This window comes from Nematolebias whitei, chromosome 1 (genome assembly GCF_014905685.2).
Source record: "Nematolebias whitei isolate Nwh7 chromosome 1, NemWhi1, whole genome shotgun sequence".
Taxonomy (NCBI): Eukaryota; Metazoa; Chordata; class Actinopteri; order Cyprinodontiformes; family Rivulidae; genus Nematolebias; species Nematolebias whitei.
The window spans coordinates 53,193,079-53,205,685 of NC_056498.1; the positions used below are offsets into that span (position 1 = coordinate 53,193,079).

The 12,607-nt window shown below is 39.9% G+C and overlaps 1 protein-coding gene across 1 annotated transcript in view; it reads left to right on the forward strand.

Annotated features, from left to right (window-relative positions):
• The window catches only part of wdr27 (WD repeat domain 27), a 62,878-nt gene that overhangs the window by 17,348 nt on the left and 32,923 nt on the right, over nt 1-12,607 (forward strand). Inside the window, exons 18-20 of the mRNA XM_037693197.1 lie at nt 1,823-1,956; nt 2,661-2,758; nt 3,244-3,365. Of these exons, the coding sequence (XP_037549125.1) occupies nt 1,823-1,956; nt 2,661-2,758; nt 3,244-3,365 (354 nt within the window). The remainder of the gene's footprint in view (nt 1-1,822; nt 1,957-2,660; nt 2,759-3,243; nt 3,366-12,607) is intronic.

The window sequence follows — 12,607 nt, forward strand, 5'->3', positions numbered from 1 at the left end:
ATGAAGATGTTCACATCCTGGACAGAGAGGAACGATGGTTTGAGAGAGGAGTAAAGGAGGCCATCTTTGTGAAAAGAAATCGTCCATCATTAAACAGGGGTGGAGGCCTCCGGGTTCAACTGTCCCCCTCTTACAATGCTGTGATTGCTAGTATCACTCAGCCCTCTGTGAATAGTAAACAGCCATCAGTGTGCTAATGATCCATTGTTAGGCTGATGGTCCTTCTTGAGCATGTGATCAGCTGGTTTTGGTTGTCAGCAGCAAACTGGTTGATCCACTCTGAGAAGGTGCTATTTAAGAGACTGAGCTGAAAACAGCACCTCAGACTGAGGAAGTCTCTTGGATGAGAGACGAAACGTTTCTAGAATTTTTTTTGCTTTGTTTTGCTTTTTTTTTTTTTTTTTTGAATGTCCAGAGGACCAGATTGAACTTTTTTGGATGCTTATGTAAGTTTTCATATTTCATATATTTGGTAAATTAGTCATACATGAACAGAAAAGAGTATCAAACCCAGCTTTGATGGATTCTGATAGTTTAAAATAACAGAGTCTAATGAGGATGCCCCATTTTTGGAACATGTTTTCTTGGATTCCTCTAATCTGCTTAGTATAAAAAGTGATCAATTCAATTAGGTTTATGTATATACTGTAGTGCCAAGTCTCAACAGAAGTCATCTCAGGGCACTGTACAAAAACATTTACATAAATTAATAAAGCCAATTAGTAAAAGTTATCTATCTAAGGAAGCCAGCAGATTGTGTTAAATCTTCACTTTGTCACAGTCTCCCATCCTGAGCAAACACAATGGCAACAGTGGAAAGGAAAAACTTCCTTTTAACAGGAAGAAACCTCCAGTACTGAGCGGCCGTCTGCTTCAACCAGCTGGGGTTTGAGAGAACAGGAAGGAGAAACAGATGGACACAGAATGGCAGGTCCAGGTGAACTTTCTATAGGAGGAAAAACATAAAAACTCATGTTAAGGATATAAATAATTACAAATTCAAACAAGTAAAGTAGAGCAAGTAAAGACAGCAGCAGAGTGAGGAAATTAGGTCAATTTCTCTTTCAGCAGTCTAAGCCTTTAGTAGCATAACTAAGGGATCACTCAGGAAACCCAAGTCAACCCTAACTATAAGATTTATCAAAAAAGGAAACACTTACGCCTAATCTTAAAAGTAGACAATGTATCAACCTAACGGACAGAAACAAAGTTAGTTCCACAAGAGAGGAGCCAGAGAACTGAAAGCTCTGCCTCCCATTCTACTTTTGGAAACTCTAGGGACCACAAATAAACCTGCAGTCTGAGAGTGAAGTGCTCTGTTAGAAAAACAACATTGAACAATAAGATCTGTAATATAACATGGAGCTAGGTTGTTGAGAGCTTTGTATGTTAGAAGTAATATTTTGAATTCTGCCTGATCAGAAGAGCTTGGTTGTAAGTGTCTTTGAACTGTTTTAAATATGTTGAACATTATCTACTATTTAATAAAAAATACTTGTTTAAGTATCTTTCCTTAGAAAAGCTTTTGATTGAGCTAGTTTTATGTATCTTGTCATGCATTTCAAATTATGTATAGCAAATTTTGTAGTTCATATCTTAGATCTTAATACTGTTTTTCTTTACAATTTATACTTTTGCTGGATGTAACTGGGACCCTGTGTATACAGTTTCATTCCACCATATGTGTCACATGTGATGAGAATGACAATAAAGAAAACTTATCCTTATCCTTATGTAACAAAAATAATATATAATAGTTCCAAAATATCACAATAATTAAAATACATTGGTCTAATTTTTGTTTCTACTTTTTCTCTGTTAGGGTGACAATATTTTCTCCAAACCCGTTAAAGGGGCTCAGTTCTATTACCTGGACAAATTTCTACTTCTGGCATCTGGCCCTTCTGTTTACTTGTACCTGTATAATGTGGACACCAGCCGTGATGACATCAAAAGGTAACTACAGCTAAAAATCTCAAAAAATAACAAGAGTTATAAAATTATTTCACTTTTTAGTACACTGTTCCTTTATGTCAGAGCAGTATTCAAGGATTACACTTTTGTTGGCATATATGAATGAAAACATTTGGACTTATCGATCCTAGCATAAGAAATATTTGCAGACCAAACTGTGCTTTCTCAGAAACATCTTGCCAGTCATGAGCAACTTCCCTTCTATAGTTAATCGTTTCAAAAAGGACAAACGTTCTAGTAGACAGAAGATGATATATGTATGGGTTTCAACACTTATGTAACCTATTTAGGAAGCAGGCTTTATTACTAGCAGAATCCTGGCTTATTTGAGCTGCTACTCCAGACTGCTGACATTCATTAACACCCACACAGCTTAAATGTGCACTGCAGGCTGCCATGGCACTTTCTGGTGGCAAAACATATCCATAAATTGGGCATCTGTTTCCTGTTTTAATACTGGATGTTGCCTATTACTGTTTATGTTCTGGTCACTGTTTATGATGATTACATTGACTACAAAACAACTAAATAAAAATAAATACAAAGGTTCAAAATGTAAGAATTTAGAGAGTAAATCTTGTATTTTCTTGAGCTGCTCAAACAGGTGTAAATGAGTTATAGTTTTAATTTTGGCTTTATGTATGTTGGTTTAAAAACTGAAAAGTGTTGGGATGTTTTTCCTCTAGATATAAGCAGCGGAGTGTCATCAAACTGGCAAGTTGTGTAAGAACATCATCTTCAACAGACATCACTGCTCTGTCTGCGGCCAATGACTTTCTTTCATGTATCCTTTTTTTGTTGTTGTTGAACTTCCTGCAGCAGGAAGTGGAGGAGGTAAGACCACACTGATGCTGACAGAGTGAGCCCATCCTTTTAAGCATCAAGTTAGACAATTTCCATGAAAACCACAACAGCCTCATTAAGTCTTCCTGCTTAGCCTGAGGGTATCTACTGCTGATTTTACTAAGCATTTAGGTGTCTTTATGTTTTATTTAGGGATGTCTGCATTCCAATCCTATGCAAAGCTTTACAATGCATTTACCAACTCCAGTAAATCCACTGAACGGATCCTAGTTGGAATGAGTTTGGTCCTGTCTAGAATCTGATACCACATAAAAAATGTGTTCAGACAGAAATGCTTTATCGTTTATTTTTGTGTGTATACTAAACAAGGTTGCATTTAACTCAAGCTAAACATTTTGTTAATGAATTAAAAAAAACACGGTACAATGCACAAGTCATGACTTTTTTTTTAAACAGCATTATTAGACATCATTCTAGTGTGTGGTTCTGATCACTCCATTCAAGTACTGGACATGAACAAAGGCACAGCTGCTTCAGTGTTGTCCGATGCCCACAGCAGAACCATCCACTGCATCGCACAGAACAAGGTGAGAACATTTACACGTTTTAACTGAACTTATTATTATTATTATTATTATTATTATTATTATTATTTGCTTGAAAATTCTATGTTCATATACAAACACCATTGTCAAGAGAAAAACCTGGATAGATGCAGATTGCGTAAAACTGGAACAATTAGAGTTAACAATTTAAAATGTCAAAATAAGTGATGTAAAACAGCTTTTCTCTTTTCCTGCTGGCAATGTAAGGAAATATGACAATGCAAATAAAGCAGGGAGAGTTGTGTTACTTTCACTCATAGGTAAATTTGGTGCAAATTTAACAACTTACCAATTCTTAGAATATAGTTGTGCTATATTGACACAAGACACAGAAGGCAGTGAGCATTTTTTTTTTTTAAGTTGAGAAGATATTTAAACAATGTCTGGATGTTTTGGCTAACATCACATTAAATGTAGGCTGTGTTCAAATTGTCCATTCATCCAGTAATGAGTGAGATATTGTGTAGTTGAATTAGAAATTTTACATTTACCCTACTATATAGTCCCACATAAACTTGTCCTGTGGTAACAGCCTTGGTTTAAAAGTGACATTTAGACATACAATATGTTTAAACCAAAGTGTGGCTGTCAAATAAAAAATCTGCATTTTGTAGTGCTTTTTGCATCGTACTGAGCTAATCAGCTGCAATGCTCAGTTGAATGTTTTTCCATTGTTGTGTTTTAGTGTCTGAGTTAGGCATCAACAACCGTCTCTGAGCTGGATTCAGCTGCTTGTTTTATTAGATTGTGCATAATTTGTTTATAATTTAATACTGCAGGCTAAATCGAATTAGTACGCTGGCCAGATATGGGTTGGGTGCCACCAATTTATGATCACCAGTCTACATTTTTATCGTCATATTTTTTTTTAATTATCTAATAGATTTGGGGCTTCTCAGCGTTCCCTGAGCACACACCGTCTGATTCATAAATTAATTGTAAGTTGATTAATATGGTGCAGTATGGTGGCGCAACTGGTAAAGCTGCTGCCTCTCAGCAAGCAGGTCCTTGGTTCAAATCCCGGTCCAGGGGCCTTTCTGGGTGGAGTTTATATGTTCTCTCTGTGCATGTGTGGGTTTTCTCCGGGTACTCCAGTTTCCTCCCACAGACCAAAAACATGCATGTTAGACTGATTGGTAACTCTAAATTGTCCTTAAGTGTGAGTGAATGGTTGTTTATCTCTATGTGTCCCTGTGATGGACTTGCGACCCGTCCAGGGTGTACCCCGCCCCTCGCACAGTGATTGCTGCACCAGCGACCCCCGTGACCCAAAATGGAAGAAGCGGGTAAAAGATAATGGATGGATGGTTGATTAATATGTATAATGTACCAGTAAAAACTGTCATTCAGTTAAAAAACACACAATGGGTGACAACTGGTTAAAAAAAATATCTGCAAAGTAACATAGATTGCTGCCAGTCTTGTTGGTTTTGTTCTTATTTATAAAAATACAATAAAAAATGTATTTTGAAAGAATAAAGCTAATTTTATGCATTATTTAATTTTAAAACAAACAGTTTTAATGATGAACATTCAAGGTGCCAGTATTTCTTATAAGTATTGGTCTACGTTATAAAACTGTTCTCCTTCGTTATTTGATTATAACCTATAATAAACCTCAACCATTTTCAATGATAGAGACAGAAACATGTCATCACTTCACCCGCAGACTGAGTGACGTGTAGACCTAACCCACAGAGTGAAGAATTTGCTTGACTTGGCATCAGTTATTAGTGTGAACCCTATCTTCCATCTTCCTCTTGAAGCATCTGTTATTTGGCAGATATCATGAGTTACATAAGTGTTTTTTTTTTTTTGTTTTTTTGTTTTTTACAAGTTACATAAGCCACATGTTGTCTTTTAGGAAAGCAAATTGTTAGTTTTTGGTTACAGTTAAAAATGTCTTGGTTGCCCAAAAGTTAGCACGACAGCCAGGCAGGACATATCATTATCACTAATAGGTATCTTTGTAGTGAACTTAATCTGGTGTCACGACTAAGCCTAAGGTCAAAACCCTTGACCTTAAGAACCTTGTGGGACAGAAACTGTCATTTCATTGATTTGAATCCAGAGATACAGGTTCACCCATCCTGAGACTCTCTTTCTTGATAATCAAGTGAAAGAACACTCTCTTTTTATTATCATTACTATTTTACAAATGTTGATAATCAAAGTGTCTTAGTTCAAACCATTTTAGATGTTGCAGTGAACTAATCAATTTTATTAACTGTGTAATGATTTTTAATTCTCATGCAAAGTTAGAATTCATGTTGAGGTCTGTTACAGATTTTTATGCATTTTCTGACTTCTGCCTTTGAATGAGCAAGTGTACGTTTCCAGGGTCAGGAGTGAAGCAGACATGCGTTGGAACAACTGTCCTGTTTATATCCTCTCAGACGTCAACAGGGGGTTTTGGCACCTGTTTCTTAAACTCGCCAAAACAAAACTCTCTCTGTCTGTGAGAACATTTCTGATCTTTCCATAACAATTCTTGCTGCATTCTAACCTTTTACGTCACAAAACACACCCCGTCTGGTCGGTTCTGGCCAATGGGAATACTCCCAGATGAACCGGGAAAACAGCTCTTTAAAATGTCGGTACTTCCTGGTCTAACCAGTTCTGTTGGAGTTCTGTTGGATACACAGTTCTGTCGGTTCTGTGCGGAGAAGCCCAGTTCTGGGAGCCGGGAAGATCCTGACATGACAACAGAGCTCTTCCGAGTTTCATGGGATTATAACATTTTTCACTGAGGTGAGCTGTGAGGGACAAAAAGCTGCTACTCCGGACGAGTAACAGCATCCTACGGAGACGCTGAAGGGTGCGTTAAACGGAATCTCACCTGAGACATCTCCAGGTAAAAGAGTCGATTTCACCACCTAAGTGTACTGTAAGGAGAAGCTGAAGAAAGCCCGGAGAGTGCCGTTCTGTTCACACTCCCTCAAACCCCATCTTTTACTCTTCTTTAAACTTCTTTCCCATCTTTAAACTCCTCTCTCAAGTAGAAATTCTTCCAGATATTTAGAAATGTCTGTGTAAAGTGCTCATCCACCACCATGTGGGTAAAAGATCATAATTGTACAGTTTTCATAAATGTCTGTGGTGAAGCAACGGAAAAATCATGGCCGTATGATTTTTCCTGATTGATTGCTTATGTTGTTATTTTCATAATTTGCCAAATTAATGTAAATGTTTGATGTTAAACTTTGATTCTGTAAATAAATGACCGCATTCATTTTGATGGGTCAAATATAAATGACGTCTCACGTTTGCCTTTCATTAAATTCAATGCACGTTTTATTCAGTTCAGAAAAATGAGGAATCCGCGTTAATTGATGAATATATCTGAGCATCTGTTCATCTACATTCTGGTGGCCCGTTACGTGCTCATAAATGACTGTATATTCGTGTAAAGATTGAATTTTACGTGTTGGCATGAAAAGTAACAGTTTATCAGCTGTGCTGAAACGCAGCTCAAAAGCTTTGAAGTCAAAACATTGCATGTTTACGCAGCGTGCTGGAGCTGCGCGCTTGGTGCTTGGCTCTGCATGTTTACGCTGTATTACGCTGGCGATGTTATGAAAGCTGAAATAATGTCATATGTCTTGTGAAAGCTGAATTTGTACGCCTGTTATCGTAACTAAGCTGGTTTTGAGCTGGGTGAAAACGCTCTATTCTGTTTAAAGACGGTCCAGTTGCGGTTCTGGACCGGCTCGGTTCTGAAAAAGGTTCGGACGAGGTTTTTTTTAAATAGCTAGAAAGACGTTTTTGAGACCGGAGTAGAAGACTCCGTACAGCTCAGAGTTAATTTGTTACATTTTTAACAGAAAAAGTGCATTTTGACAGTTTAAAAGACGATAAGTTGACGAAATGGTTTCAGGCTAATCTAACATGCTGGTGGCTACTAACGCTTCGTGGTTGGTTGATTTGCTGCTGTGGAGCGCTCTGATTGGCTGAGAAATTGACTGACGTGGCTACGTCACTTCCTCTCACCCCTGCTGCTTTGTCATTGGTGATTTCAGTCACGTGACCCGGAAATGAAAAATCGTTTTCATAGGGAATGAAATCTGCTTTTTAAAGCTGAAAAGCGCTTTAAAGCTGTGTTCTGAAACGCTGTTTAGGTTCTTCGAAGTCTAATTGCTGAAATTTTGCCACGTTTGTGTAAAAAATCCGTTCAGAAATGTTGGTTTTATCCGGAATTAGCAAACAGCTAACGACCGGACGCCACAGGAAGTCATAGCGACCCCTACTGGACAACACTAACAGTGTCTGAGTTAAAATTAATAAGGTTGTACTGACACCTTCTGGATAAACGTGAAGATCACAGGTTTTCACTTCGTTTTAGGTTTAAAGAGTGAAATTAAACGTTTTTATTTTTCTGTAAGGCATTTTTGAGTAAATAAACGTTCCTCAAAGTTGAATAAACACTGTTATCTTGCATTTTAAAAGTTATAAAGGTATTTATGCAAAGATCATTTACCGAACGCATTTTTATTCACTGATAATTCCTTAAGAAAAGGCACAAAATAAAAATTAAAGCAAACTTTTAAAAAATAGAAACAGTTACAGATATTCACAAAAAAATGGAAAAAGTTTACTCACTTGCTAAAAAGATAACGCACGTTTAATTGATAAATCACTAAATAAGAGTAAATACATCAGTAGAGAGAAACTCTTCTGATTTTATTTTACCACCTAAACATTTACATCTCCTATTTAATTTCTAAATAGCAGATAATGGAGGACGAAGAGGTAAACACTGACCCCTTTCAATCCAGAGATGCCGTCCAGTCGGCTTTACATATTTTAACAAATTCAATTATTGGTAAACAATTAGAGCAATTACAAGACCTTGATGATGATCAAAGAAATGAGGAACTGCAGAGGTTGGCAAAAGAAGCTAAAGTGGCGGAGGACACAAAATCGAGCCGTGAACGCTTGGCAAAAATTTCCCTGCTTCTGAAAGCGGAAGTGGACCATCTGGTTGAACAAAATGTCACGCTGTTCAACGGATATCAATCTGAAAAGGACAGGTGTGACGTATTGATGAATCAATCTGAATTGCAGAAACAACAAATTCAGACTGATAGGGACCTCGCAAAGACAGAGCTGTCAGAACAGGCTCAATCATATGTGGAGAGATTTAGGGATAAAGAACAAGCATACCGAGCCGTGTGTTCAGATATCGATGTGCTACAGGCTCAGTTGCAGGTGGCGTTAAAGGAGCTGGACGATTGCAAGGCAGACAAGGAGATGATACTCCAACGATGGCTGAATTTACAAAGGAAATGTCAGACATCACAGGAGCGCCTGACAGCTTGTGAGGAGAAACTAGCTACAGCTACAAACCAGATTTCTGATATGGGGCGGGCTGGTCTGAGACTCAGAGATGAACAAGGTCAGGGCCCGGATCAGCCACAACCACCCCAGACAGATGCTGTTACACCTCCTCCCCTTAGCCCTGTTCCAACACCCCCGCCTCGGGGGATAAGGACGGGTCTGCACCCACTTGCACCTCTTCCTACTAACACCATGCGGTCACCCCCACCCCCATCTCGGGCGGTGGGGATGGACCTGCACCGATATCAACTCACTGAATCGGTATACACCATGCCGTCACCCCCACCCCCATCTCGGGTGGTAGGGGCAGTCCTTGACCAATCTGCACCACCAACCACGCATGTGAGACCGTTAATACAGTCTCCTTCAATGGATGATTTGCAGAAAATCTCAAAATATGTACAACGCTTTGTGCCTGGACCGATGGGATCATCTGGAACAAAAGCGTACCTCAAAGATCTGGAGTTCAGATTGAGATCTTATCCTAATGCTACGGTAGAGGATAAGATCAGTCTGATACGGCTCACTTCGGACAGAGAGGTGTTCACCTTCATCGAGCATCTACCAGATGCAACGAAGAGGGATTACAACCTTCTGTGTGAAGCTTTGATCAGAGAGTACGACTCCTGCACGGGACCTGCTGGTTTCCCAGCTGCAGACAAGGTCATGCAGGGTAAAACTGAACATCCAAAAGTTTATTACAAAAGAATCTTCCAAGCTTATTTTGGTAACAGAAATGAGACCGGAATGGAAGAAGATGATGGTTTTAAGTTTGTTTTCAGCAAAAATCTCCACTCTGATTTTAGACAATCAGTACAAATGATGGCAAATTTCAGAGAAAAATCCATCAGTGAGATTAAACAGTGTGCTGTGAATGTGTTTGAAGCATGTTCTCGGGCTAAGACGCCCATAGAAGTGTTTCCTAGTGTAAAGGTTAAACCCCTCCCTCTTGAACTGGAAGGACGACGTGCTTCGCCACCTCCTCCTAAGAAAGAGAGAAAACAGTCTGTTCAAACTAACAAACCGCGTCCTGAAGGTGCACGCTGGGACAAAAAAGCTCCTCTTTCAGAGGATGACAGTGATTATCGTAAAAGGGGTGAGCGCAGGACGCAAAGATATGGAAAACCATATCATCAGGGGCAGTACGTAAAGGAACCCCCGAAAGACTTACCTGACCGTCCCCCACCTCGGCCGAAACGAACCGAGGCGAAAAAATCACAAAAGTTCCAGAAACAAGGCCCTACACCTCTGAGCTCGGAAGAGACAGAGAAAATACGCAGGTTGTTAGAAACTTTGAAACACACTGACACGGGAACCCAACCAGGAGCACTTTGCAGTAATGTAATTCCTATTACATCCGAGGGCGCGAATGACAACATAACAGATGTCGGTGGAACACACCAAGACATTGCTGTTGTTGCCTCAAACAACCCCTCATCGGAAGAAGGGGGGGTAAACACACACACGAACGATGACGAGTCATCGCAGGCTGAACACTCAGAAACAGCTTCTGCTGTGCTGACGGTTCAGACAAACCAAAATTACACAGATAAGGCTGAACGCGTGAAGAAGCGTCAGAAAAAACCCAAAAGGTTTCTGTATAACTTTATCAGAAGGGGGGTCGCCAAAAAGGCGTACCTGTCAGTAACACTCGAAGGTGTCCTCACACACGAAGCACTCTTGGACGGTGGAGCAGACATAACAATTATGTCGGCTAAACTGTTCGAGGAGCTGAGGACGGCCGCTGCCAGTGTTAACAGGATAATACCTCTCTCTGAATGTGCTATAGAAATGCAGGGTCTCTCAGAAAAGAAAACAACCCTGACAGCTATAGCAATGGTTCACATGCAGATTGGCAATATGACACTGTACCACCCGGTACACGTGACCCATGTTGACTCATTCCCATTTTTGGTTGGCCAGGATTTTATAAATCGCTTCGGCGCGATTATAGATTATGGTGATCAAACAATGTGGACAACAGTGAGCAAGCCACTGCCAATCGATACGCCTCCGGAGTGTGACACAGACTGCCCAACAGCAGGTACCGCGGAAGGCGCACAGGACTCCTCAGCCGAGGACACGAGCCCGGTGAGTACTCCTCTGACACCATGTGAAACCAAAGAAACCCAAGAGATCCAAACTCTGACGTCATTTATTTACAGAATCAAAATTTAACATCAAACATTTACATTAATTTGGCAAATTATGAAAATAACAACATAAGCAATCAATCAGGAAAAATCATACGGCCATGATTTTTCCGTTGCTTCACCACAGACATTTATGAAAACTGTACAACTATGATCTTTTACCCACATGAATGTGGGTGAGCATTTTACACAGACATTTCTAAAATATCTGGAAGAATTTCTACTTGATAGAAAAGTTTAAAGATGGAAAGAAGTTTAGAGGGAGTAAGATGGTGTGTGAGGGGTGAAATGTGTTCACCAGAATCGACACTCTCCGGCTTTCTTCAGCTTTTCCTTACAGTACACTTAGGTGATGAAATCGGCTCCTTTACCTGGAGATGTCTCAGGTGAGATTCCGTTTAACGCACCCTTTCAGCGTCTCAGTAGGATGCTGTTACTCGTCCGAAGTAATGGCGAGGCTCTGTTCGACACATATTCACCTCAGTGGAAAATGTTATAATCCCATGGAACTCGGAAGAGCTCTGTTGTCAGGATCATCCCGTCTCTCACAGAACTGGTTGGACTGTGTATCCAGCAGAACTCCAACAGCACTCCATCAGAACTTCAACAGAACCAAGACCGAGTAGACCAGGAAGTACTGACATTTTAAAGAGCTGTTTCCCGGTTCACTTTTGGGATTTGTTCATTGGTCAGAAACGACCAGACGGGGTGTGTTTTGTGACGTAAGAGGTTAGAGACAGCGAGAATTGTTATGAAACAGATCAGAAATGTTCTCACAGACAGAGAGAGTTTTGTTTTGGCGCTGTTTCAGCAACAGGTGCCAAAACTTCTCTATTTACGTCTGAGAGGATTTTAAAAACATGACAGTTTTAACATAACAACTTGTTTTGCGTTTTATTCCAACCTTGGACCAACTTACACTTGCTCATTCAAAAGCAGAAATCAGAAAAGGCATAATTACTCTGTAACAGCTTTGACATGAGAATAAAAATCATTACACAGTTAATAAAATTGATTAGTGCACTGCAACATCTAAAATGGTTTGAACTAAGACACTTTGATTATCAACATTTGTAAAATAGTAATGATAATAAAAGAGAGTGTTCTTTTCACTTGAATCTTCAAGAAAGAAAGTCTCAGGATGGGTGAATCTGTATTTCTGAGTTCAAATGAATGAAATGACAGTTCCTGTCCCACAAGGTTCTAAAGGTCAAGAGTTTTGACCTTAGACTTAGTTTTTGACATGGGCCTAGTCCACTACAGTAATGTAATCCCTATTACATCTGAGGGCGCGAATGACAACATTACAGATGTCGGTGGACCACACCAAGACATTGCTGTTGTTGCCTCGAACAACCCCTCATCAGAAGAAGGGGGGGTAGACACACACACAAACGATGACGAGTCATCGCAAGCTGAACGCTCAGAAACAGCCTCTGCTGTGCTGACGGTTCAGACAAACCAAGATTACACAGATAAGGCTGAACGCGTGAAGAAGCGTCAGAAAAAACCCAAAAGGTTTCTGTGTAACTTTATCAGAAGGGGGGTCGCCAAAAAGGCGTACCTGTCAGTAACACTCGAAGGTGTCCTCACACACGAAGCACTCTTGGACGGTGGGGCAGACATAACAATTATGTCAGCTACACTGTTCGAGGAGCTGAGGACGGCCGCTGCCAGTGTTAACAGGATAATACCTCTCTCTGAATGTGCTATAGAAATGCAGGGTCTCTCAGA